The following is a 25273-nucleotide window of genomic DNA, read 5'->3' as shown; positions in this document are numbered from 1 at the left end:
TAATCGGCAAAATGCCAATAATTGGCCAGGCTGATAATCTGCTGACTCCTAATTTTAAACTGTACATGGTCCATTTTAAATAAATTAAATACATAAATTTGAATAAATGAAATATTTGTAAGCCTACATTTAAACATACAATACTTTATTTCTGGGATTTTTCCAATCTAGGTAGCCTAATTCATTACAAAAAAACCCCAAATTAATTAAAATGTGTAGTCCATCAGACTACACAGACCCTGCTGGCGCGCTTTTGGACTACAAACTGCAAGTGAGATGTATCGTCGAACGCTATTGGCTGATGAAGTGACGGACTCAGCCAATCAGATCGAGTCTTCTAACATGAAGAAAAAACTGAAGTTGTTGTGCTATTTCCTCGACCGGTAACGTCTGAATGCGGTGAGTTATGTTGGATTATTTTAACTTATTTTATACGAATGCTACTTTCCCGGTGATATAATTCACACTGACATCTATGTATGGAGGTTTTCAACGGGGGGAGACAGCTAATGTTAACTTTTAGTCTCTCGCCGCCATTATACCACCGAAGAAGCGCATCCCGCCCTCCTTCTTCGCTGTTTTCTTCTTCTTCTCCTTGGTATCACAAAGTAAGCACCAGTGGTCCAAGTGGTAAAGAGGGTTTAGTGACGAGCTAATGTGGCATCTGCGCCCGCTTTCACGGAATAACCCGACGGTTGTTTCCCGAGCTAGCAACATGGCTAGCCGCCACGCCGGGGGCACATTAGCCATGTTGCTAGATAAAAAATGGCCATCGTTGCATGTTAGCAGCACAGTCTGGTTGGAGATAATACAGTTTGCTAGCTAGCTGCTAACCGTTAGCTTTGACTCAGCTGTTGTTCATGCTAGCTCCGGTCGGACACCCCGCTGGAGAGAAACAGACAACGGAGCCAACATGAGCAAGGCTTTGTATTAGCCGGTTATTGCAGGGACTAAACGTATTTTTTGTCCTCGGTGTCCCTTTATGAGACAGCTGCGGACTGACATTGACCCTGCTGTAAACACTTACAGCGTTAGGTTAGCATCCATACTGTCTGTCATGCAATAACACTCATGGCGTTTAGACGGGGTCATTCACATGTTTCCAGAGTCCTATGTTTATTAATATAACATTGCAAGAGATTGTTGAAGGAGGGATTTAATTATAGTTGCCAAAAGTGAAGGACAAAAGACGCTTTACAGTTTAATTAGTAAATATACAGTCAGCCATTGGCATAGATTTCGGGGGGATGTAGGGGGCACGCCCCCCCCCCCCCATATTAAGTACATGTGTATATGCCCCCCCTCCCGAAAAAAACAGTAACAAAGGGTATTCATTTATTTATTTTTTTTTGAGGTCTTTTTATCAGCATTTAACATCATACAAATTCAGTTTATCACAGATGCAACAGGGAAAAAAACAAAATTCAATTAGTAGTACATATGAACAAATTCAATTTGACAATAATAGTTGGTTAGACACAAAATAAGACAGAGATTTACTAAGTTCAACAGAAAAAAGTAGAAATATTGAGAAACAGGTAGAATAAAAATACTTAGCCACCTAAAAAAAAGTCCCACATTTGCAATGCATTTTTATTTATTTTTTTTTATTTTAATCTCGATTTGTTTGTTTACATTTTGCTCTTACCACTACAGCAGCATAGATGGATGATGCTCGCTGAGGATGTTTGGTTCTTGCATATTGACGTTGTCGGATGTAGGTCATGGCCTGCGATTCAACAGATGATGCGATCACACAGCCTACATCAAACTTGATGTCATACCCAAGTTTATTAAGATCCATGTTGCAGAGTGTAGCTTGCACTAAACTTGTAAGATTGCAAAAATCTCTCAGTCTGCAGGAGGCTTATTGCACGGACTATGGATACTATCCCTTTAACATGTCATACTAAGAGGACTTTGAGCTGGGGATCATAGGACCCTGGTAAACATAGATTTGCTCAAATTCAGACAAATGTAGCCCATTGTGAAAAAGCAAATTACAACAGATGCTCACAGGTAAATGGATAAAAGCAGATGCACAGTACCTCACATCTGATCCTTTAATGTTGCTGCCAAGCTGAGGTGTAGCAGTGTTGCACAAACCTGGGGGGTTTGTATCTGACCATCTGCACCAGGACAGTACAGCTTCTGCTAAAAAAAAAGGACACAGATAAACACAGACCGCATTACTACGACCATCATCCTATCAGGGGGCAGTGGGGCATCATCAGGCCATAATTGGCCTGGCCGTTTAAATAAATTTGGCTATATTTAATATTTTTTGTGCTATTATCAAGACCCAGAGAAAGACTTTATCCCACTAACAAGTACTGCTGTGTAGCAAATGCCCGATGAAGCCTAAAAGACTTCCACTGTTAAGAATACACAAGTGAGCCACAAGTGACATCTTCATTACACTGAATTTGGTTACTGTTGTTAATTTCACTGTCAGCTGTCAGTCTCTACTGCTGTATAATGTATATACTCATTAAATCACCAAACCTGCAGCTGAAAACAGCTCACAAGAAAAACACCATATACCCCATTTGAGTAACTTTAGCTTAAAACCTAAAGTGGCCAGCTGTTTTAGGTAATTACATTTTTGGATAAGGTGGCTTTTTAAAATAATTAGTCTATATATATGTGATCCATTTTTCAGTATTTTTATATATTCAGTAGGAACACATGGGTTGAGTGTCACAGATCCGCTGGGGAAGTTAGAAAGCATTTAGAGACAGACGAACATACGACCAACATACCAACAATTATTTTTGGTTTGGTCTTCTCTTGGGATTTGTTGACAGAAACATTGCCAGCCTTATCCTTTTAAGTAACAGCCTTGTCTGACAATTAAATCTAGAAACCATCTTGTGATGGGATTGCTCCAGCCGTGATGCACCAAAACATTCTTTATTTTGTCGTTTGTCATCTTACTAAATAAATGACATTATTAGATATTAATGACTGCTGCAGTTTCTCATGATATTGTTTTAGATATGCATTTATTGTTAGCACTTTGATCCCAACCTTTTGGCCCTCTTATTTATTACTCATTTATTGTTTTTATCCCATTTGTTGTAAGCCACGTCTCTGTGAAGCGTGAGACAAATTTCTATGTGAATGTATAATAACATTATCTATTCTGTTCAGTGGGAGACCAGTTGGCCCTTCCCCACTACCTAAGCCCATTACTTCCATCCCCTTGCTCTGACCACCACACCCAAAAACAACAGCAGTCGTTGTGACATTGTCACTGCTGGTAATGGTCAACTAGAAAGTGCACCACATTTGATGTGGATTTCTTTGATCTTTAAGGTTATTTTTTCAAAGAGGAGAGTTTCTGGTGCAGTATGTGGTGCGATCTGTATCCAGTGAGTGTGAAGGAATGCAGAGATTGTGTTTTGATTATAGCTACATTGAGGAGCAGCAGCATGAACTTGACTGCACTTCCAGTGGGTCTAATTACAGCACATATCTAATTGATGTTGAAGCTAAATGTCCGGCTGGGCCCCATGAAATGGCAGAGGGAGAGAGAAAGACTTGGCAAGGTCTCTACCTGAGCAGCAACCTGCATGGTCAAAATAACAATTAGCCAGGGCTCAGCGCATGGTGAGTCATCCTGGCAACCCCAGGGTTAGCCTCCTGGCGCATGTGTCCAAGCTGTTGTCTTGATAATATATGCAGGCACTTCTTTTCATCAGAAGAGGGCAATGTTCACAACCTAACTTCAGATGCAATACACTGCTGGGTATGCATCTGTATAAGGCTCACGTTTTGATATTACTTTCAGATTCTAAGCATGCTGAGTGTTATGAACTGTTTCACCTTTATCTAAATCAGTTTTGCATTGCTGCTCTTCTTATGAAATGTTTTTGATTTCTAATCCCCTGGCAGGAATGGAGAGTTCATCGGTGTACATGTGCTTCCCCTGCTACCAGGAGTTCGGCACCCTGGAAGAGGTACTGGAGCACCAGTTGACGTGCACCGCTGAGGATGAACAGCCAGAAACACCTGGAACCACCTCCGTCACTGTTCCGATCCTACAGAGTCGGGTAAATACTGGCACTGTCAACAGTTTAGCGTTTTTCATCATTGTGGTCGTGCCTGGGTGTCCCGAGTGCAGAATCTTGATTTTAGCTGGGAACAGAACTGAAAAACATCGATACTGTGGCCGGAAACGACCAGAGTGTGATCAAATTAAAGCCTCTGAATCAGATCCGGAGAATGACATTGAAGTGACAACAATAACTTAAGTAATAAATTGACAGTGCTCTGCCACTCATCATCGTAACAGTGACCTTGATCAGAGCACTTAACATTGAGTTGTTTATAATGATTTACTGACTCATTTAAAACGGTTGCTGTGTATTAATATCTGATTTAGGTGTATGCTGACGTCATATGTTTAGTCCTTGAATATTAAGTAGATATTTTTTGGTTAAGATGGTGACAGTGCATGTTAAGGAATGAAAATAAGATGTAATCTACACCAGGGCTGAAACTAACAAAAACTGGGAAAAAATGTCAATCAGTGTCAAGATGATGTCCTCACATGTCTTATTTTGTCCAAAGCCCGAAGATATGCAGTTTACTGTCATAGTGGAGGAAAGACACCAGAAAATATTTACATTTAGCAACTGGAATATTTTTCTTTAAAAAAAATACTCAAGCCAGTTTTTGGATCATATAATTAGTTGGTGATTAATTTAATAGTTGACAACTAATTGATAAATCATTGTAGCTATGATCTACCTCCAGTTTCCAGTTCATAAGCTACACTTAGCTAAAACTATTGCAGCCTAAGGAAACTACTTCTTCCTGAAGGTTTGGAGAAGTGTTTCTGTTATTTAGCCAAACCTCGTTGGTATAAATGAGGTGGACAAGCTGTCAGTATAATGCAACACAATTCAAAAGCACAAAACACCTCAGCATCCAAAATGACCATACAGTTAAACAAACAACTCTCTAAAACAATATTCTGCAGGACTGTTGTATTAAACTGAATTAGCTTAAGCTAGGTGTACCCGATAAACTGATAATGGGGCATAATTGCCAACAAAGTTGTTTTTGTGGTAATTGTTACTTGACTTCAATTTTTTTTCTCTTTTATTTAACCCGGTGAAAGTCTCATTGACCTTAAAATCTCTTTTGCAAGAGAAACCCGGTCATTTTAAAAACAATAAATACAAACAATACCAGGCTGAGACAGCTGTTGCAAGCTACAAAAGAAAATTGACAACACTTACATAAATGCATGAGTTTCCACTATTATCTAAAATAAAGTGAAAACAAACACCATCCTAAGTAAGATTATATAAGTGACATAATCATAGATTTTGAAAATGTCAATCTTGTTTTCTCCAAATTCTTGTGTTCAGTAGACATGGAGATCTTGACATAATGTGTCATTTGTTTGGCTGAAATACCCTTTATCTTTATTGGCACTGGAAAATTTAATATGCATACTGATAACTGTAAACTTAAATATCAGTCACTAAGTCATTGCACCAGTTCATCTGTCAGACCTCTAAACTTTTACCCTGATAAACAGGCCATAGCTGTGAAGTAAGACCTACAGGTTATGCAACAGTTTTCTAAGTACTTAAGTGCTACCTGGAACTGTTTTCTGTCTAGGGTAATGGCAAAATAACACATTAGCACGTTGTTTATCAGCGTAATGAGTCATTAGTGAGACAAACAGGTGCAACAGGCAAAAATGTGGCAGTGCTAAAAGTGGATTGATTACAGTGAGCACAGTTTTCCCTGGGTTGGTCGCTCTGGCCTTGCAGGTGGGCCGTCAAAAGCAGGCAGCCAAACCAGAATCCCTTGAAACTAGATGGAGCTGAATGAATATAAACTAAGATTGTGTTACTGTATTGTCTATTTCTCTCCTAAAATGTTTTCAGAAACATATTTTAATGCCCTGTTTACCTGTAATAGTGAGTTTGAAAATGGAAAGCAACCGCCATAACGTTTCCTGCATTGTGAAAACTGAAATCAGACAGTAAAACTAAGCAGGGCTGATCAAATTTAATCCAAGATTATGTCACTGTTGCCAATTTCTCGCCTCAAATGTTTTCAGAAACATGTTTTAGCTTACTTATTAACTGTAATTCAGGATTGTTTGTTACCTACTGGACGCCATTGTGTCAAACGGATGAGTGCACATGATGTCACCCACCAGCAGGGGTGTTTATTGGTCTGGTGTGGCGCAGTGCATTCTGGTAACTGTAGGTTTTCTACCTCTTGAGCAAAAGCCGAAGCCCATTTTCTTTGTTTTTCTCTGATTATGTAGCACCAATTTCAAAAGTGTTTGTGTTTTTCTACTCCGTAGCAAGTCCAGTCTTATGAAGAGACCATCTTTCCTGCAGTGAAATAGATTTCTGCTCTGAAGTGGGAGCATAAATGGCAGTTTAGTGGAGAAACTGTTTTTGGTTATGTGATACATTACAATAGCAACATGGTTAAAAGAATGTATAAGCCATCACTGCATCATTTTTGGCATTAATTTGATAAATCATAGTAGAGGACAAGTGTGAGCAGGAGGGAATGACATGTAATACAGATCGCAGGCCACATTGAGGTCCAGGATGCCATGTTTACATGGCGTCTGGCAAGTCCAGCTAAATTACCAGCATGGTCCTCATGCTTAAAAAATAATGAACAATGAGTTTTCAAGATTATTGTCTTTTTTTTTAGTGTTTTCCATTTGTGTTGTTAATGTGTGCCTCTGTATGTAAATTCAGTTGTAGTTCTATTGTTTTTTGGCTCGTTGTGAATGTGAGAGGCTTGTGGATTTTTGCATTGCCTTCAATATTTTTTACATTATGTCTCGTGTTTGGAATATATTCTTTGGAAATATTGCTGAGCTCTATTAATTCTGAGTTCAGCAAAGAGGCTATTTGAATTGCAGAGTTCGAAAGTTGTATAATGACACGAGTTACTCTGTTTAACTTTGACATATCGAGCTAAGTCTTGGTGCGACTGGCACTTTTTCTTTTGCCTTTTCCATGACAGCTTCAGAAAGTCCCTCGGGGTTAAAAGCAGTCATTGGCCCTCGTTTGGCAGTAGGGCTGGGCTGTCTGAACTTGCGCCCGCACTTCCATCTTTACAGTCTTCAACGCATGTCCATAAAGCACGGTGACACTCGTGACAGACAAATTGCATCCTGAGTCGCCAGTGGGAAGAAGAGCATGAGAAATGCATCAGTCAGTGTCACCCTTTCTCCTGATGGATCACTCATTGGCCTTCTGAAAGATGAATCAGCTGGAGAAACACTGTAAAACCTGGGAACCTTATGGCTTCCTGGATTCCAGTTTCCTATAAGCTGGTTTATTGCAAGTATCTCCACCCCATAAACTAGATTATCATGATTTCAGTGTGTATAATGTGACATTGCAGTTAGACCTTTGTGGTATCTATTTTTTCATACCTTTATACCTTCCTTGAATTTCATCGGGGAATATGGTATATGACAGTATCAGTGTGCAGTGCTAATCCCACCTTTCCCAGAGCCGCTACAATGAGTTAGCTACGTTCTGCTGGCTGTCTTGCCATTTTTTAGTCTACTCAGTATACAATACACTCACGAGATGTCAACAAAATCTAATATTCTTACACCCATTTCCCTTATTAAACAGAGAATGACAACCATACACCTTCTGAATTCATGTTAATCTCTTTTATCGAAACAGAGACTTTCAGGTTGTGGTACCTGTTGCTTAATTTCAGCGCCCATGTAACCGGGTCAGTGCAGCCACACTGATGGCGTGAGCAGCGCTGCTCAAGCAGCACATCTAAAAACGGAGTCTCACTGATTTTTGTTTGCACGATACGCACAGGTTTCAGCAAAAACAGGTAGTGAAAAAGGTCTTTTGATCATTATATAAACTCTTTACCAACTTTTACTACAGTTTCAATGCCTTTTTCTGTCACAGATATGAGTAAATACATACATACATCTGTTTTACTCAACCTTTACTGTTTCTGTTTAAAAAAACCCCACCTGACTTCGCTTCAGTTGTTGACACAAGGCATTTTACTGTGAAACATTTGAAAGACTATGTTGTTGACGATACTGTAGAGCAGAGTATGTGCTTTTAATGGTGGAAATATAGTAGTTATAACAGTAGGCAGCTCTGAAGCAGTGCTGCAACAACAAATACTGCCAGTGTGAACGCACACTGCTCATGCATGCACGTAACCTCCAGGGTATGTGATGCACACTGCATGCAAAACATCCTCAATACAGCCTCGCCGGTATGAAGTTACAGAAAGATGTGGGTCTGTATTTTTGATTTTCTAAACATCCTGGTATATGGAAATATTGAAATACCGTGATACCGCTTATGCCTAATTGCAATAAAACGATGGCTGTTTGTGGCTGATACATATGCAGGGGCCATTTCAACAAATAATTCTATTCATTTACTCAATTTTTTTTTTGGGCACCACTGGTTGTTTTTCCTCCAGGTCCCAGGTTGATGCTTACCAGCTTTATTTTACCCAGCAGTTGAGAAGCAAGACACAGGAACTTTACTTGGGTCTTGAGGAGCCACAGTATTTATTCATGGACCAACTTAAACTGTACATTTACTATCACTTGACAACTTCACTGTTAATTTCTCCTCTCTTCTCATAGCCAACAGCTGTCTACTTTCAGCGTATGCAGCGTCACTGTCTCACTCTCGCTCTCCCACACACCCTCAATATGCACACACTTCACACTGAGCTCAGCGGGATGGGGGCGAGGAAAGACGAGCATTTCTCTGCATGTTCTGCAGGATTTGTTCAGGTTACTGTCATCACCCAGTCCTGTGTTTGCGAAATAAATAGCTGAAGTGAAAGTTTTGTCACGAAACTGTTTTAACGTATCATTGTGCATATTTTAAGTGGGTAAACCGAAGTCCTGGAGCTTTCTCAGTGGGTGTGCAGCATATATCTGCATATCATGTAGTCTAAGCAACTGCCATTCACCCTTTACAAAGTCTGTGCTTTATTTGGGGGTATCTATTTTAAATTACACTGTAATAATGAAAATCTAGCTTCAAAAATATAAATGAACAACTCACTTTTGTTTCAGAAATGACAAAGCTATGAAATAAACGTAAAAAACATTAGATTGTCATATGTGTTAGACAGTAAACACCACTAATGTGAGACTTTTCTAACATGCAGGTGAAGGATGATGAGATCACACTGTCAGGTGCTGCAGAATCATTGCGAACCAGAATGAGGCTTCTTTTTCTTTGTTGTGTTTTCTTTGAGGTCTGTGAAGGAGAAAGACATTTGGATTGCATGGAGGTGAAAAACCCAAAAATCTATATTAAAAACTTTTTGGGGGGCTGCATAGCCTTCATTCTAAGGCCAACAAAGGTTTTCTTGCACAGTATGAAAAGCTTCATTCAGAATGGTGAAGACCTGTCCATTTATCTGAGATAAATATCAAGCACAAAGCCTTTATAACAGGCTTTTCTTCAGCGAGAGAGGGTTTTTTTGGTGTGCTGAATTGTCGGTTTTGTGCATGCTGGAGCTGCAGAGAAACTCTTCATTTCATTTTCCTCCTTTGAATTTTATTCACTACATCCAACTTGCAGCAATACCATGCAGCAGTAAATGTCGCAGTGAGGAAAATGTATATATTTTTACTTTCCAACATGTTTTTGCAGTCAAAACGGGTGAGCACACCAAACAACAGGCTGCAGAGTGTGTTCACCCCTGCGCCCACCAGCAGCCCTCAATCCGTCACGTTGCTTTTTCATATGTCAGGGGATGGATTTGCCTCATCTTCGTCACTCTTCGGACTGCGGTGGAAAGGGAGTTCACAATAGGCTGAAGGAACCTGTTTGTTAGTTCAATGAAAAGTTGTCTTTGAGAAAAAACTCCTGAGAACTTTGGGTCGCAGCGTGGCTCATGAGAAAATGGGCGTACTTCTCACTTTATTACCTAAGTAAACATTTTTCAATGAGTATTTCCTCAATTGCAAGTTTCAAGTCTTCTTTAAAACATAATAATGTTCATTTCTTATATATGGTCCCATTTAGAGTAAAATAGATGATGCAGCAGGGCATGCTTTAAGGCATCGCTACCTTGCCCCTGACAAGTTGCACTGGCAGCGACATGTCAGTCAGGATATTAGCATAGCCCCAGATCCACCCCTCGCTCCTACACAGCTCCGTCCTCACATCCAAACCTCTGGCTCCAAAAAACAAAGATGGTGGCAGCCAAAATTACGAACTCAAAAATGACTAACTGCCTACGACCAAACTGCTGTAAGCCATGTGGGTGTTTGAGAAGGAATAAAACAGTCCAACACATTTTGGGTTTTCTTCATAACTTTGTGAAGTCCCAGGAAAGTTAAAGCTCAGTCAAAACATCAGAACCTGCTCGACCCCGCGAGCTCTGTCCCCTCTCTGTCTCTGAACAGCGCTGACTAGTGGACACATCACTGTGAGCACTAAGTATGTGTAAACAAGATGGTATGAATAAATTCAACAATATGCTATACTAAATAATGCATTAAGTTTGCACTCTTATACTACTTTAATATTTTGTTCCATAAACCAGTGGGTGACAAAATGTTCACTTCTTTTATCCAGTCTATGCCTTAGACACAATGTTTCCTCAGATTTTGATTTAGTTCACAATAAATTATCATTTATTATGCACTAGGACTTTAAAAACACTTTTAAAAACACTAAATTGGGTCAATTTCAATTTGTGCAGGAGACATTTATATTATATTTTAAAGATATCTGCTTTCTTTACACCAGATGTTAACATGCAGTCTGTATTTGTTTAAGAAAAAAAATCTATTGGATCAGACAGATCACATCTGAAAGTGGTCTTCAGTATTCACACACCTGAATGCAAAAACAAAAGCCCATAAATCATTTTTAGTATCTGAGACATATTGAACTGCCGTAATTGAGACAGTTTCAGACGTCTTTAACCTCGACCTTGATGTTCTGTTTTTTATCGTCCAAATGGATTGAGGGAGCAAAAGCAAAACCCTGTGGAGTGACCCATTCAACCCTGATGGGCCTTTGATAGTTATCGGCCTGGCTGAGGTCTTATCTCGGCCGTCTGGAGCTCTCAGAGGAACCTTGGCTCTAAACACACGCTGCTCTAATTGACCTCAATACCCCAACAATGAATTCTCATCCCTCATCTGCCAGAAAGCATGAAATAAAAGAAAAATACTGCAGGTTGAATTCACTTGAAACAGCTCTTTGATTAGTATTACAAAGAGTAATTTCCTTAGTACACAGAAGCAAAAGCAGCAAATGAAACATTAAAGGTAATATCTGATTTCCTCTTTTTTCCTCCCTTGTCTTTGCAGCAACAGGTAATAAATATATCAAGGGCAGTTGCTGCACCACAGATCCAAATCCAAGCAGGACACTCCTCCGTGCAACCAGCTAAGAACGTTCTCAAGCAGGCTGCGGTCAGTGCGAACGTGACATCAGACCAGCCCAGAATCCTCTATCAGTGTGGAGACTGTGATGAACTTTTCAAGAGCCTGGACCTTTGGCAGCAGCACCGAAAAGAAGGGACGTGTCAGCAGTCTGCCTCCGAGAACCAAAAACCTCCACCAGAGGATTCACAGCCTGAGCAGGAACATACACAACCTGAGCCAGAACCTACACAACCTTCACAACCCGAGCCAGAGGCCGCTTCAGCTCAGAGCTCCAATTCAACTGTAAATCCAGATTATTCTTCTCCCTCGAAAAGTGAAAACGTTAAACCGGAGCCAGTAGAGAATTCCATAGCAGAAGAAGAGAGTCAGCAAGTTGCAGAGACCTCTTCAGCTCAAAGCTCAGATCCTCCAGTTACTGTGGCAGCTCCCTCGACCTCGAATCAAGACGATTCCTCTCCCAGGAGGAGAGGGGCCAACAAAAAGCCAAAGCCCGAACCGGTGCTCCTGTGTGTGGACTGTGGCTCATGCTTTGGCCTGGTGTCTGAACTCGTGGCTCACCGCAGGACCCAACACGGCTTTGAAGAGGCGCTGCACCGCTGCTCTGTGTGCGGGGAAAGCTTTCTAAACACCACCCTTTTTCTTTACCACCGCAAGCAACACCGGCAGAAAGGCGAGGAACGGGCGGAAGGGGTTCCTGAAGAGACATTGGAGGAAGTTCAAAACAACGGGACTGAGGAGCAGGGCCAGGACGCCACTCCTTCCAGCATGAGCATCACCTCCAGTTTCACACAGCCTGAGTTATTCATGTGCACACAGTGTGGAGAGAGCTTCAGCAATGTGGAAGGGCTGGTCAGCCATCGTAAGCTCAAGCATGGCCTGGAGGATCCACTACACAGTTGCTCCCATTGTGGCGAGAGCTTCATGAACACCACCCAGTACCTGTACCACCGCCGGCAGCACCGCTTCACTTCAGTGGCAGAGGTGGCGGATGGAGGTGAAACTGGTGATGGGACGACTAAACCTCAGGATGCCCCACAGAGCTCAAAGCGGCTGCTTTCCTCGCCTGCCTCTGCTGGTGAATCAGCTTCACCTCTTGCTAAGAGAAATAAGCCCTCTGTCAGGATCCTGAGCGGCGTTAGTGCACTCAAAGGTAAGTGAAAATATTTGTTTTAAAGGACCAGTGTAATAAGTATGATTTCTTTAGTGAAAATAGCTGAAAATAAGAACAGTTTTGTTCTTCTTACCTTAGAATGAGCCATTTATATCTACATACAGGGTGTGTCCCTGACTTATGGGGATTTAAATACTTGGACTTTTAAATTTAAACTTCTTTATTCATTTTTTTTATCAGTTTAAATTGCCAGATATGTTTGTTTTGGAAAGAAGGAGACCTCCATGAATAATTCTGCTCACAGTAAAAAACCTCCTGAACACGGATTAGAAAAAGCTGACCAGAAATGAATTTACGAGGTTCGCTGATTTGTTACATGAAACAGCTTTATTTGGTGTTTTTGGCTGTTTTATTAGCCTGCTTTATTCATTTAGAGAGGAAAAGACCTCTGTGGATAATTCGGCTCCTGATAAACGAAGGGATTCTAGCTGGGAGAAGTTTTAGCTGGTTGAAATCTACTTTTCACCACTAAATGCCACCAAATTCCCCTAAATTAAACACACTTCGCCTTTAAAATCCTCCAAATAAGGCACTTGTTGCAGGATGTTTTGGTCTTCAATGAAAAGTTTTTGGTGTTGTCAGGAAACAAGGCCACAGAATCAGAGGGCAGCACAGCGGCAGATTCGGACAACACCAACCACCCTCCACCCGCCAAGCTGCTGCAGGACTGGGCTCGCACACCACTACCCCATGTTTGTCCGTACTGTGGCAAAACCTTCACCCGGCGCGTCTTCCTCCGCACCCATGTCTACAGCCACACGGGAGAAAAGCTCTTCACGTGCAAGGTGCCACTCAAAATTTAATCAAATGTTTCTTGAATCTGAGGGATTCTTTTATTTGATGGAAATGTCACTTACATCATGAAGCAGACAAGGGAGATGATGTAATGCTTTTGAAGTGTTTTAGGTTTGAAGCAGACACAATCTGAACCTTCGCTCTCATTATATTTGACAGATTCTCTGGTGTCTCTGCACAATGGATGTTGTTTTTAAAAATGATAATTTGAGCAAATGTAGCCATATTCAGCTTTATTTGTTCTCTCGCAAGGTGTACTTAAAGCTTTTGTAAACACATCTATGGCACTGATTGTGGTTATTGTTGTTGTGCAGGTTTGCACAAAGTCCTTCACTAACTCCCAGAGCCTGCTGCGCCACAGCATGAGCCACACTGGCAACAAGCCATTTGGCTGCGATGATTGTGGCAAAAACTTTTCCCAGGCAGCCACCCTGAAGAGACACCAGCGCATTCACTCTTCGACAGAGCCTCGACGCAAGCGTGGACGCAAGCCGGTACAGTCTCAATCATTTTCTTTGTATTAAAATACCTCTCTCTCCAGTGTTTCCTCAAGTTTGCACTGCTGGAAGATATTTAGGACATCAGCTGACACGAGAAAAGACACTTTTGTACGAAGTTGTAGATGTCCAATTATGTTTTTAGTTAAACATAAAACATAAAAATCGTATCTAAACAGTTCAGAGGTATTTGAGTAATGACATCAAAACCAAAAATTGTCCCAATTGCCCCTGGTCTCCCCTAATCAAACCAGTGTTTCTAGTTGCAGAGACAAAATGAATAAGAATAAAATCCTGGAGAAATGCAGATGAGAAAGAGCTGGTTTACATAAAGATGCCATATTGATTGTGTGGGTACAATACAAAGCTAAATGTAAGCACTGTCAAAAAACAGCAGAGTGTATTGCAGCCTCTACAGAAGCTTTCAGTGCTGTGTGTGTGTGTGTGACAGAGAGAGAGGGATGTGAGCGAGGAGAAAGGGTGTGTCTGCACTGCACAGGTTAGCAGTAATCCATGAATGTCACAATGGATGTTAAGTGTGAGCCACAGAAACGAAAGACCAGTTAAGCTTTTTTAGCGACACATAGAGAAATAGTCTTTTTGATGTGTTTTGTGTCACCTGATCATCATTATTTGCTCATAATGGTAAGCTGTCAATCGATTGGAGAACCCTTATTTGCAGGTTTTAAGTTTATAATCCTCGCTTGTCCTCAACTCTGGTAGTATAAAATAGAAATGGTGAGTTGATTGCGTACGGGGAGATTTTACAGCATATTTATAGCATTTTTGGGCTTAAAGGGGAAACACTGTTTCCAAATCCAAGAGTTTAATTCCAGATCTCATTTATACCATTTAAAAAAATAAAAGCTGCTTTAAATATAGCACATGAAGAAACTTTTTGTAGTGTGGAAATGATGAGATATATGCTTCATTTTTAAAATTTGTTGTCACATATTTTAAACCTTTTAGCATTTCTATAAAAAAGGGAGAATTATATTTTTGGTAGATAACTTGCTGTGAAATCCTTTTCTTTTTGACCTTGACTGCTGTGTCCCTCAATGCAGGTGTGCACTTTGGACAACGAGGGAGCTGCTCATCTCTTCTTTTGTCCAAACTGTCCGTCACGGTTTAACACGGAGGATCAGCTTGAACATCACAAGTAAGAACACAACAGCGATGACACTTCAGTAACACTTAGCATTAATATGATTGCAGAAATTTAAACGGAAAATAACTGCAGCACATCTAACATCTTTAGCTACATACTGTATGTTATATTCAGCACTCTGAATAACTGTGGATTTTCACATGGACCAGATTGTCCACATTCAATCATTTCCGACCCTGTTTACACCGTAAATACATTAGAATTACGGTTCCAAACAGAACCCAGGACAGGATTTAGATAAACCTCCTCCCTCCCGCCAGGAGCTGTAGTAGCTGAGCCGTGTCTGACTACTGAGCAAGACCTTAAAGCTGCGTGGCAAACACACTAACTGAGATGTCTGGCTGCCCTTGAGCCGCAGCCACATATGATTGACAGACAGAGGCCCAGTAAATTAAGATGATAACGATAACAACCCAGGATGGGGGAAGAGCTGGGTCCTGTCCTGCCTGGCTGAGCAAGGGGGAGAGAACATTGTGTGTGTGTGTGTGTGTGTGTGTGTGTGTGCGCGCGTGTGTGCGTGCGTGCGTGCGTGCGTGCGCGCGCATGTGAAATAAAACAGTGTCTGAAAGGTTAAAGCAGTGACTTTAAGCTTTGCACTGTGTTTTACCTGCAGGACAGTGATCCAGATATGGATGTGAACACTGAAAGTTGTCATTTTAACTGCAGTGTTTCATTTTAAATCCAATGGAGAGCCAAAATAATGGCCACAGCCCCTCCAAATTTCCAGTTTTTAAAGATCTTGAGGCTACATCCACACTAGTATGTTCTTGTTTTAAAACACATAACTATTGCTATGTTTATGCCTAGCATCAATACTACTTAGGCGCCTTTGAGCTCCTAAATCAGAGACATTTGAAAACACTGTTGCGCTATAGTCTGGATGAGCAGGAAAAGACTTTTGGAAACAACAGCATTCATTCCCTGATTAGGTCTTATTAGTCACAATGTGTTAAGCCAAAATTTTATAGTCAGGTCAACATACTTTTTGTGATTTCATTGTCGTTGCGTGCTGCTCCTTTTCCATTGCCATGGCTTCTTCTGGCGATAGATAACTCTTTCAATACCACTGGAACATGTCGCCATATTTGCTTTGCAGCAACTCCCAATTCTGTTTTCTGATGTCTGACTACCTTTTTCTCATGTTAATTTCATTTACAAGTCCTCATCTTCACCATTGGTCCAAGCAAAGAAATCTCTGATGTAACTTTTTGCCATCTCCCTATTATTTCCTGGAACTGAGCAACCAACTTCAGAGCAGATAATCTGCTTCCAGTTTACTCCGGGACGTGCATTCCCATTGTACAACAACGGTCATGCATTTTTAGGCGTGTTAGTATGGACGGATATTAGCTCTGAAACGGTGCTAAAATGCTCGTGTGGAGATCGTTTTGATTTTAAAACGGCACTTTAAAATGACAACGTGTTAGTGTTGATTTGGTCTTAAGCTACACTTGTGATTGTCTAGATACTGAATGGCTAAACCAGTGGCATGTTCTGAAAACCAGCAGATCATACGTGCAATTTCTGACAAACTAGCAGAAATCAGTGTTCAAGCTTTTCAGTTAATCTGCTATTAAGCGGTATGTTTGAAAGCCTCAAATTTATTCTTTTGTCCTTAAGCAATCTTAACTGAAGGTCCACTTTTCTTCATCAGCAGATGGATTTTGCTGAAGAACACTTGAGATATTTCTGTTTATTTTCAAGGTCAAGAACAAACCTTCAGCTCAATAAAGACATTCACTTTCCTGTTTAAGAAAGTGAGGAAAAGCAGCTCTACATTTTAGAAGCTGGAACCAGTTGATGTTTTCTGGTTTTGCTTAAAAATGGCTTCAATTGATTCAGTGATTCTCAAAATTGGGTTGAAATGGTTTTAGCTCCAGTCAGCGTGTAACTACGTGTTGTGCGAATGCTGAACGTACAGTGTCACCCCTACTAATTAAAGAACATCTGGCTAAGAAAAGAGGTGACCCTGACTGAAATTTTAATTCTCCCAGCTGACTCAGGGTCAGGTGTCCCTGAAATATTGATTTCTCTTGTCTATTTAACAGGGAACAGAAACAGCCTGGCCTCCTATACGGGCACTAAGAGGTCCTTGCACATCACCTCTATCATCCTGCTTTACTTTAAGTGACTTGTGTTATTAAGTGCTTTTGCTGCAGCATTACCCGTAGCACTATGCATGATGCATACTGTGTATTTGTATGTGTGCAATACTTAGTGGAGCATTTTGTTTTCTAAACTTTGACATCATCTGTGTTTGTTCAGATTATGAGAAGCAGCTACAAAAAATTATTTTATTTTTTCTGGCTGTGAACACAGGCCTGATGCAGCATTAGGTGAATACATCCTAACACTTCTCTCCTCCCCTAAGGCTATATCCAGTTTAATGTTATGCAATGGATAAATATAGTCTTTCATGTCCTAACTCCGACTCCTCCCAGTTTACTTTAAAAAAAAAAAAGAAGAAGAAAAAAAATATCTCCAGCCGTTGTACACTCAGCTAATACCGCTTATTTAACCTGAAGCACAGCTCAGCACTTACTTACTGGTAATCCTGCTATGAGTCACATATGGGGTGGCAGCTTAAAACCAAAACATGACTTTTTCCCCTCTTAATCACAGTTTTTATGTGTTTTTCATGTGGGACATTTTAATTCTTCACTCTGTGTAATGCAATTGTTTGTATGACTGTTGCTGATCCCTGGAGTTGTGTCCATGTGATTCGTTTGACAAGTTAAAGCAGGTTGGAAATGTACATTAAAATGTGTGTTTTTGTGTGTTGAACAGACTGCTCCACACCAGCCATCCATTCCCTTGCCCCGAATGTGGAGAGGCCTTCAAACGCAGGAAAGACCTGGACTTGCACTCGCTCACTCACCAAGGTGAGAATTAAGGGCTCAACAACAATAATTTGGGCTGTCATTAAATATCTGTTTTCTTCAGCTGCCTATGTCGTAATAACTGCAGTATTGCAATACCACGCCATTGACAAGCCAACCAAGGGAAGGCAGGAGATGGCAAACAACTGCCACAACCGTAATGTTGATGTTTTTATGTTTTTCGAGAATTGTGAGAATTATGGATTCAAAACTCTGGATGATCCGCTTAACTTTTGAAAAGTTATGCAATGCAATAACGCTTCTCAGCACCTGCTGCATCAAGCCTGAGGGAGCCAGTTCCTACCGACAAGCACATAGCTGCAACCTATAAAATTTTTAAAAAGTGTTTCCATTGCAGTTTTGCAAAATATGTTTTTTTCAAATCATTTGCAATACCACCTCATGCAAGCGTAACCACTTTTTTTTGCTAAGTGGCAGGTTTTTTTAACTGACGTGTTTCCACTAGGTGTATTTTATTTTTGCAGTTTTAATTTGTGCAGTTTGAGGAGGGGCTGGACAAATACCACAAAGGTTAACCATCACATCGCTTAACAACAACAGTGGAGGAGAAATTAATACTCAACCCACTTCGACTTGTTGGTCACTTCGCTCCTCCCACATGCTGCAGCCTTCCCTTCATCCAGAGCGAGTACTCTACCTTGTGCTGATATTTTTACTTCCGCCAAAATTCTATATCACAGCTATCAGACGCAACCAAAGCGTCTCAGTTGGAAAAAAGCGTTGCATCCCTCATGGCCTTTCTGTGTTCTATATTTTTATCTTATAAAAAGCAACAATAAACCTAATAATAGCCTAAAAATAAAGCGTATTTAGTAATTATTAAAATCAGGTTAAATTAAGTAATTTGCAAACAGCAACCACATATCACGTTTTGCTGTGTGACCATTACAATTAATATAAATGTGGTGAACATATCAAGAAATCAGATTACAAACCCCCTTTTTGCCTGCTTGTATGGAGTCTAATTAGATTAGATGTTCTTATCATATCAGCACAGCATGCAGTGAATTAATATTGATTAATGCAAAGGTGATAATATCCCCCACCAGCTTGCCTGGTCTGGTCTGTCTTGTTTATTCACAAACATACGTCCAAGTTATATGTGCATTGTCCCGCTGATGCATTAAGTCGATGACTTTGCATTGATTTGTGTCCCATGTGGAACGGAGGAGGAAGGTGGAGGTAAATGAATTGGGTCTACATGTTGACTCTTCATCTTAATCGGGGGGGGCGTTGGCCCGGCAACCTCATTAGCTAAGCTTGAAGAGTCAGCGTGCCGCAGGGGTCAGAGGTACGTGGCTCCTCTGAGAGAGATGATTGGAGCGATTGATCCATTGATCAGTCCAGGGCCATAGGTTGACATTGTCCTTATTAAAAGTTTAATTAGAGCGTCCCAATTGGGAGCAGGGTGGAACGCCCCCAGTGGGATAGACCGTGCAGATGGTTAGCAGATTGCAAGATGTTGGCGTGACGACCTACGGACATGCTGATGAACCATCAGTGTCAGCCGGGCTCTCAAGAGCAGCCCAGTGAGAGTGTGGTGTGTCTTTCCAGATTATAACGTAGGGCAGCAGCTGATTAAAACTGAAATGATTAACTGAATAACTGATTAACTTTAATCAATTTTCAAGCAAAAAAATGCCTAACATTTGCCGGTTGTGAGTGCTCAGATATGACGATTTGCTGCTTTTCTCTGTTTCATGCCACTGTGAAGTGAGTATTTTTTTAGGTTCTGGACAAAAAAGCAACTTGAAGAGCTTGAACTTTATAATTTCCCAAAGCCTGAGGTGATGTCTTCAGAATACTTTTTTTGTCTGATGAACAATCCACAACCAAAAAGACTTTATTATGTAAAACAGAAAAACAGTTATTTCTCACATTTGAAAGGCTATAATCAGCAAATGTTTTTCTGCTCCATAAACAACTTTGACCATCAAAATTGCATGATGTGGTGATGATGATGATTTTCTGTCAGTTGACTAATCCATTAACAGATCAATAGGCCTTTTCTCACAGCTGACATTTTGGCTGATACTGGCAGCCAAAAACACTGACAATGGATCTGTGTTATTCAAGTGTCCGAGTAAGTCGTGACAATGAGTCAGCATGCACAATACCAGGACCCTGAAACTGAACATTGATTGTATCATTTATACCTTTTTTCCTGCTGTAACATGTCAAAGTTCCTTGAATGGAAAAGGTCTATGTGGTGTTTCAAATCAGATACTTCTGTACTTAAACTTGCCATTTTGGGTTCATAACTGTGTTCACGTCAGTATCAGCTGTGGACATTCAGAGATATAAAAGTGAGCCATGAAAGTGCGCTTAACAATGAATAAATAAATAAATACCGAAGTAGTCAAATTGAGCAAACAAGCCAGTGACAAAATTTCATCAACAGTGTTTCTGCAGGTTCTCCTCCTTAAAAAATCTTAAAGCATTGAACTCTATAATCAAAAACTAAGGCCTTAATTGATATTAAAATGACTTAAATAAACATTTCAGTCTTAAAAATGCTATATTTTTTTTCTTTTCTTTTACTTTTTTTAAAAAAAAAAAATTAAAATACTCTGTAAATTAAAAATAATCATTTAATAATTGAATGCATCTCGCATTAACGTCAACATAAAGTCATGTTTTATGTTACAATAAATTTTAAGGCAAGATTCATTATGTTCATGTTTTTTTTTGTTTTTCTGTAATTTTAGTTTTTGTAAAACTAGTCACAAATTTAATTGTTAGTGTTATTAAAAAAGTCTTACAAAGTCTTAAATCCCACTTGCCTTCAGCTGTAGGAATCCTAATCAAATGCTCCGCCTGGTTGCAATTCACCGAACAAAAGAAGAAAAGCTGTCAAATCTTGCGATTGTAATTTCTGCTAGATGTTCAGCAGCAGTGTTTGATTTTAGACAATGCTACTTTGTCAAAATTTGCACACTACTCAGCTGTCTACATTGTATACGCAGTGCACGACATGCAAGTGTACAAATGGAAGTATCTTATTCGAGCTCTATTGTTTAATCATTAATTAAAAGACAAGTTCGGTCCCTACAGCTTGTTACATGCATTTGTAGGTCAAACTCACCTCGTGTGTTCACATAATGAGCAGGCACATCCTTTGTTGACGCTGAAAACCTGGCTGCACCTGAATCAGCAGCCATTCCTGTATGTACCACCTGCCACTACTCGATTGTTAGAACGACAGCGAGCAATCAACGAGCTCAAATCAGCCATCAGATATCAGCATGGCACGGTAGCTGCTCGTAGGATGATGAGAGCGTATGATCACCTGCCTGAAACCTGACACTGTTTCATTGCAGACAAGCAGCCAGCGACGTGCCTTCACTGTTCATCCCAGTTTGTGAACCAATCAGTGCTGGAAATCCACATGCAGCGTTGCCCTACCACAGAGGAGGAGAAGAACACTGGTCGCGGACGGGGTCAGGGTCGGGGACGATGCACCGGACAGGTCGGAAACACAGAAAATTTATTCTCATTTTTTCAGCCGGTTTTACTTTTTTGTTGCAAAGATATTCAGAGTGAGACTGAGAGGCAGATTTATTTTTAACAAGGATTAAACAAGTGCAAGTTTGGCATTTTGCCAGTCCAATCAGAGAGGAAGTGGGGTTAGCAAAAAGGGAGGTGACATCTAACAAAGGTACCCAGATCAAACTGTGACGTTGTGGTTACGTCAATCCATGAAGATACCGACCTTTTCTCCTGTCATTAATTTTCCCCCTCTGTCTATTCTTCATGTCCATTTTTCCTTCCTCTCTGTTTCTCTCCTCCCTCAGATTGAGTGTGACCTCTGCGGCCACCGCTGCATGACTCAGGAGGGCCTCGACCTCCATCGGTTATCCCACACGGGCCAGACACCTCTCAAATGCCCGGTGAGGCCTTGCCGCCGCCGCTTTACCTCCAACAGTTCCCTGGAGGAGCACGTGCTGGCCCATTTCCAAGGAACTCTTGGCAGGTCCAAAAACCGACCCCGTTTCCGCTGTCAGATTTGCCACAAGGAATTTGCCTACAATTCCACCTTCACTGTTCACATGAGGACACATACTGATGAGAGGCCTTTTGAGGTAAGAGGGACGGTGGTTGTGTGTGTGTGCTTGCATAAAAAGTGAGATTCTCTCAGCGTTTTGAATCAAAATGTGTCTCTTTTTTTTTTTTACACAAGGCTTTCAAACCATTTTAACGCCTGTATTTCAAATTGACATCCAGCACTGCCTCACCCCCCATGGTCACACCCACTCATAGCTGTGGCCGTGTCTCTCGTTCTGGACCACGGCCATTTGTGCAGTGTGTGTCCTGCGGGTGTTTCCTCCCTCCCTGTGTACCTGTGATTAATGACAGGGCTGAGTTAGGGCCTGTCAGCTCCCCTCTGTGCCTGTTACTATTCTGGGACTCTCTCTCTGTTTCTCTGGTGACGAGGCAGGACATCAACTATAGACCCACCCAAGCCCATCGCAGCACGTCAGGCTGTAGAAATTGATTTAACTTTTGTGGCTTTGCTTTGAGCAATATCTATCAGGCATGCTAAAGATTGGGGTCCGGGGAGTGTTGGTCCTCAAACACACTGTCTTGGGGCTAAATTTTAATTTAAATCAGATATACTGTGCGTTTATGAAGGATCACCTATATTTATTGAGTATATAAAGAGCAAACTCAACCGGAAAGGTAATTTTATCAGAGTATATCTCACAGAGATACTGAAACTGCAGAACTGCCAACAGGGATTACAGATTCAATCTGAGTGTCCCCAGTGGGAATCAAAGCACAACAAAGTAATTCTTTTGTAGTGCTTCAGGTTTAATCAAGTATCTGTTTGTAGTTCTTTGTCTGCACTCAGGTGGTAGCAAGCGGAGAGCCAATGTTTCAGCGACAAAGCTGTCTGGTGTCCACTGTGTGGTTGATCATGCTTTTCTTTACACGTGTAGAGCTGCAATTATTAATCATTTCATTGATTAACAGAATATTAATTGCCAGATATTTTGTTAATTATAGTCATTTATCAAGGGAAAAATGCAGTTGAATATTATCCAGCTTATTAAAGGTCCAGTGTGTAGGATCTAGAGGGATATGTCTGCAGATTTGGAATATACCATAATAATTGTATTTATTTTAGTGTATTATCATCTGACAAAAAAAGAATTGTTGTGTTTTCATTACCTTAGAATCAGGCGTTTACATTTACATATTGATTGAATGTTTCTACAGTAGCCTAGAATGGACAATCCAAACACTGGCACTAGATAGAGCTACTTGTATTTTTGCTGCCGTGGTTAGAAGTCCTTCTGCAGCAAGCTGAACAGCGTAGGAAAAACACAGATTTTTAACTTGAAACTGCTTTATTCAGTGTTTTTAGTGGTTTAATTCAGCTTGTCTGTTTGTTTTGGAGAGGATGATTCTGCCCCTGTTAAAAACCTCCTGAACACCTGGATGTTAAATGATCAGATAAAGGGTGAGCACATTTTCGTAGGTGCTGGACCAGCAGCCTGTCTCGGACAAGCCGAAAAGCGACAGAGAAACACGGATCTGTAATGTAAAACAGCTTTATTCAATGTCTCACCAGTTCAATGTCTCACTGCTAAACATTGCTAAATTTTACGCACTACTCCTTTAAAATATTAATATTTGCTGTTTTTTTTTAGTCTTCTGTTAAATTTAACTGAATATATTTGGGCTTTGGACTGTTGGTTGGACAAAACAAGACATTTGAGGACATCACTTTAAGCTGTTTTTGTAATGCACATTTTTTAACCTTTTCTGGTGTTTTATAGACCAAACAGCTAATTGTCTGAAATTAATCAGCAGATTAATCAATAGCTGAGAAACTGGTTGCAGTGTAACAGTTTTTATTGCTTTGTATCTGTCTTCCCCCTTACCCTGTTCTCTCTCCCAGCCAGAAGTGCTGCATCTGCAGAAAAATGTAAAGAGAGGTCTCAGAAAATATTAATTGCAGTAGAGTTTTGTGCATTGGCACTGTTGTGAACATAACTGTACTTTCTCACCACCCTCTTACTTATTTTTTTTGTATTTTCTTCACTTTTTCATCGTCCACTGTCCCCTTCTCCTCCACCAGTGCACTACATGTGGCAAGCGTTTCCGCCAGCTGCCCCATCTGCAGGACCACGAGCGCATCCACAGCGGCCTGCGGCCTTTCTGCTGCTGGATTTGCGGCAAGAGTTTCAGCGTGGCCGCCCGGCTCACCGAGCACGCTCGCACCCACAGCGGGGAGAAGCCCTACCCCTGTCCCCACTGCCCCGCTGCCTTCCGCTCTCGCTCCAACCTGGATAAACACATCCGGCTACACGGAGACCTTCCTGTGGAGAACGCTGAGCAGGCAGCACAAGCGGCGGAGGCTGCGCATGTCCAGAAGGTGCTGGAGGGCGCCAAGGTGCTGTCTTCTCTGGCCACCACAGGTGAGATCGAGTCTGGCCAAGTGCAGACCATTTATGTACTGCAGGGAGCCGAAGGAGGTACGGAGACCGTCATGATCCCGTCTGATCAGCTTAGCGGCATAGACGGCGCCTCGCAAGTCGTCATCCTGCCTTCCTCCGTTCTGGGAGCTCAGGGAATTACTGTTCCCACCATCACCATGGATGGCAGTGAAATCACCATGGTGGAGACAAGCCAGTCGCCGCAGCACGCCATCGAGTTCATTGTGGAGGAGACTGTTTAAATGTAAGACTAAAAACTATTGTGGAAAGGACAACACAGTAGAAAGATGAAAGATTAGCTGAAAATATAGACTATTGGAGTAAAGTTTGGAGTTATAACCTCATATGTATATAGTTTGATAGGTTTCTAAGCCTGTTTCAACAAAAGTCCCATCCTGTGTAGTGATATAATTTTGCATTTCTTCAGCAGAAAAATTAATAACATTGTTCAATGTAAAACTAAGGAATTAAAGATTCACTGACAGATGAAACGCTCAGAACAGAATGTACCCCAAATGAGTCTTTCAAACTGATTAAAAACAGATTGTAAAATTGGCCTTTGATTGTATACAGACGTGTATTTACAGACCCTATTTATTAGGGGAAGACAAGTGGTGGCCCATGAAATATCTTCTGCTTTCTTTATAATAAAACTCTTCAGCTTTCACTCTTGTGAGCGTCCATCAATTTAGAAAGTGGAGGACGCGAGGGCATTGCCCCCATCCCGTCAGATGGGATGGGCTTTACGGGCTGTAAATGCCACTTCTGCCTTTTGACAAACAGTATGAGGTCTTCTGCTGAGAGATTCACAGTCTGCACAAGTCAGCGTACCTCCGTTCAAAGCGCTCTGTTTCCCCTCACACGCACACTAATGTCA

At 41.0% G+C, this 25273-nt stretch overlaps 1 protein-coding gene across 1 annotated transcript; it reads left to right on the top strand.

Annotated features, from left to right (window-relative positions):
• The first annotated feature begins 332 nt into the window (after positions 1–332).
• On the top strand, positions 333–25063 carry znf574 (zinc finger protein 574). The gene is made up of 10 exons (XM_042490619.1): positions 333–399; positions 3898–4055; positions 11345–12572; positions 13176–13378; positions 13703–13882; positions 14950–15044; positions 17841–17935; positions 21274–21422; positions 21748–22035; positions 24039–25063. Exons 2-10 carry the CDS (start codon positions 3900–3902, stop codon positions 24636–24638), a joined length of 2994 nt encoding a protein of 997 aa, XP_042346553.1. The 5' UTR covers positions 333–399; positions 3898–3899; the 3' UTR covers positions 24639–25063.
• The last annotated feature ends 210 nt before the right edge of the window (positions 25064–25273 follow it).

The sequence above is a fragment of the Plectropomus leopardus genome, chromosome 7 (assembly GCF_008729295.1).
Source record: "Plectropomus leopardus isolate mb chromosome 7, YSFRI_Pleo_2.0, whole genome shotgun sequence".
Lineage (NCBI taxonomy): Eukaryota > Metazoa > Chordata > Actinopteri > Perciformes > Serranidae > Plectropomus > Plectropomus leopardus.
Note: the sequence above shows the minus strand (reverse complement) of the source record. Positions and strands in the feature narration are given on the sequence as shown.